The 2,504-nt window shown below is 48.2% G+C and overlaps 2 protein-coding genes across 2 annotated transcripts in view; one reads left to right on the forward strand and one right to left on the reverse strand.

Annotated features, from left to right (window-relative positions):
• The window catches only part of LOC135537231 (lipoyl synthase, mitochondrial-like), a 16,037-nt gene extending 15,349 nt beyond the window's left edge, over positions 1-688 (forward strand). The window contains exon 11 of the mRNA XM_064963414.1: positions 415-688. Within this exon, the coding sequence (XP_064819486.1) occupies positions 415-467 (53 nt within the window). The 3' untranslated portion in view covers positions 468-688. The remainder of the gene's footprint in view (positions 1-414) is intronic.
• Positions 616-2,504, reverse strand: part of LOC135537227 (replication factor C subunit 1-like) — an 11,560-nt gene continuing 9,671 nt past the window's right edge. Inside the window, exon 6 of the mRNA XM_064963413.1 lies at positions 616-666. Coding sequence (XP_064819485.1) covers positions 616-666 — 51 coding nt within the window. The remainder of the gene's footprint in view (positions 667-2,504) is intronic.

The following is a 2,504-nucleotide window of genomic DNA, read 5'->3' on the forward strand; positions in this document are numbered from 1 at the left end:
CTCCACCCCTCCTCTCATTCTCCACCCCTCTCCACTCTCTCTCATTCTCCACCCCTCTCCTCTCATTCTCCTCTCCTCTCATTCTCCACCCCTCTCCTCTCATTCTCCACCCCCTCTCCACTCCTCTCTCTCCTCTCATTCTCCTCTCCTCTCATTCTCCACCCCTCTCCTCTCATTCTCCCACCCCTCTCCTCCTCCTCTCTCTCCTCTCATTCTCCACCCCTCTCCTCTCCTCTCTCTCCTCTCATTCTCCACCCCTCTCCTCTCATTCTCCTCTCTCTCTCTCTCCTCTCATTCTCCACCCCTCTCCACTCCTCTCTCCTCTCCTCTCATTCTCCACCCCTCTCCTCTCATTCTCCTCTCCTCTCTCTCCTCTCATTCTCCACCCCTCTCCACTCCTCTCTCTTCTCTCAGGTGAGTTCTTCCTGAAGAATCTGTTAGAGAAGAGGAAGGCAGCGTCAGAATAGCCTGATCACCTGGACTCCCCTTTACCTGACGTCTCCTCCTTCCTGTCTCCCTCCAGAAAGCTACTCCACTGTATTACAGTATAATATACTACACTATCTACAATATAAAGTTCTCCAATCCAGAATATGAGCTACTACAGGACTCTGTTCATGTCTTGTTCTGTACATTATAACCAGTGATGTAGTGGGGGGTAAATACCTGGGAAGACAAAGGGGGTAATTACCTGGGAAGACAAAGGGGGTAATTACCTGGGAAGACAAAGGGGGGTAATTACCTGGGAAGATAAAGGGGGTAATTACCTGGGAAGACAAAGGGGGTAAATACCTGGGAAGACAAAGGGGGGTAATTACCTGGGAAGACAAGGGGGTAATTACCTGGGAAGACAAGGGGGGGGTAATTACCTGGGAAGACAAAGGGGGTAATTACCTGGGAAGACAAAGGGGGTAATTACCTTGGAACATAAAGGGGGTAATTACCTGGGAAGATAAAGGGGGTAATTACCTGGGAAGATAAAGGGGGTAATTACATGGGAACATAAAGGGGGTAATTACCTGGGAAGATAAAGGGGGTAATTATCTGGGAAGATAAAGGGGGTAATTACCTGGGAAGATAAAGGGGGGGGGTAATTACCTGGGAAGATAAAGGGGGGGTAATTACCTGGGAAGACAAAGGGGGTAATTACCTGAGAAGACAAGGGGGGGGGGTAAATACCTGGGAAGATAAAGGGGGTAATTATCTGGGAAGATAAAGGGGGTAATTACCTGGGAAGACAAAGGGGGTAATTACCTGGGAAGACAAAGGGAGGTAATTACCTGGGAAGATAAAGGGGGGTAAATACCTGGGAAGATAAAGGGGGTAATTACCTGGGAAGATAAAGGGGGGTAATTACCTGGGAAGATAAAGGGGGGTAATTACCTGGGAAGATAAAGGGGGTAATTACCTGGGAAGATAAAGGGGGTAATTACCTGGGAAGATAAGGGGGTAATTACCTGGGAAGACAAGGGGGGGTAATTACCTGGGAAGACAAGGGGGGGGTAATTACCTGGGAAGATAAAGGGGGGTAATTGCCTGGGAAGACAAAGGGGGGTAAATACCTGGGAAGATAAAGGGGGGTAATTGCCTGGGAAGATAAAAGGGGGTAATTACCTGGGAAGATAAAGGGGGTAATTACCTGGGACAAGGACAAGATAAGGGGGTAATTACCTGGGAAGATAAAGGGGTAATTACCTGGGAAGATAAGGGGGTAAATACCTGGGAAGATAAGGGGGTAAGGGGGGGTAATTACCTGGGAAGATAAGGGGGTAATTATCTGGGAAGATAAAGGGGGTAATTACCTGGGAAGACAAAGGGGGGTAATTACCTGGGAAGACAAAGGGAGGGGGTAATTACCTGGGAAGACAAAGGGGGGTAATTACCTGGGAAGATAAAGGGGGGTAATTACCTGGGAAGATAAAGGGGGGGGTAAAGATAAAGGGGGGGGGGTAATTACCTGGGAAGATAAAGCGGGGGGTAATTACCTGGGAAGATAAGGGGGTAATTACCTGGGAAGATAAAAGGGGGGGGTAATTACATGGAAGACAAAGGGGGTAATTACCTGGGAAGATAAAGGGGTAATTACATGGGAAGACAAAGGGGGGTAATTGCCTGGGAAGATAAAGGGGGGGGGGGGGGTAATTACCTGGGAAGATAAAGGGGGGTAATTACCTGGGAAGATAAAGCGGGGGGGGTAATTACCTGGGAACATAAAGGAGTAATTACCTGGGAAGATAAAGGGGGGTAATTACCTGGGAAGACAAAAGGGGGTAATTACCTGGGAAGATAAAGGGGTAATTACCTGGGAAGATAAAGGGGGCAATTACCTGGGAAGACAAAGGGGGTAATTACCTTGGAACATAAAGGGGGTAATTACCTGGATAAAGGGGGTAATTACCTGGGAACATAAAGGGGGTAATTACCTGGGAAGATAAAGGGGGTAATTACCTGCAAGACAAAAGGGGGTAATTACCTGGGAAGATAAAGGGGGGTAATTACCTGGG

The sequence above is a fragment of the Oncorhynchus masou genome, unplaced genomic scaffold (genome assembly GCF_036934945.1).
Source record: "Oncorhynchus masou masou isolate Uvic2021 unplaced genomic scaffold, UVic_Omas_1.1 unplaced_scaffold_728, whole genome shotgun sequence".
Classification (NCBI taxonomy): Eukaryota; Metazoa; Chordata; class Actinopteri; order Salmoniformes; family Salmonidae; genus Oncorhynchus; species Oncorhynchus masou.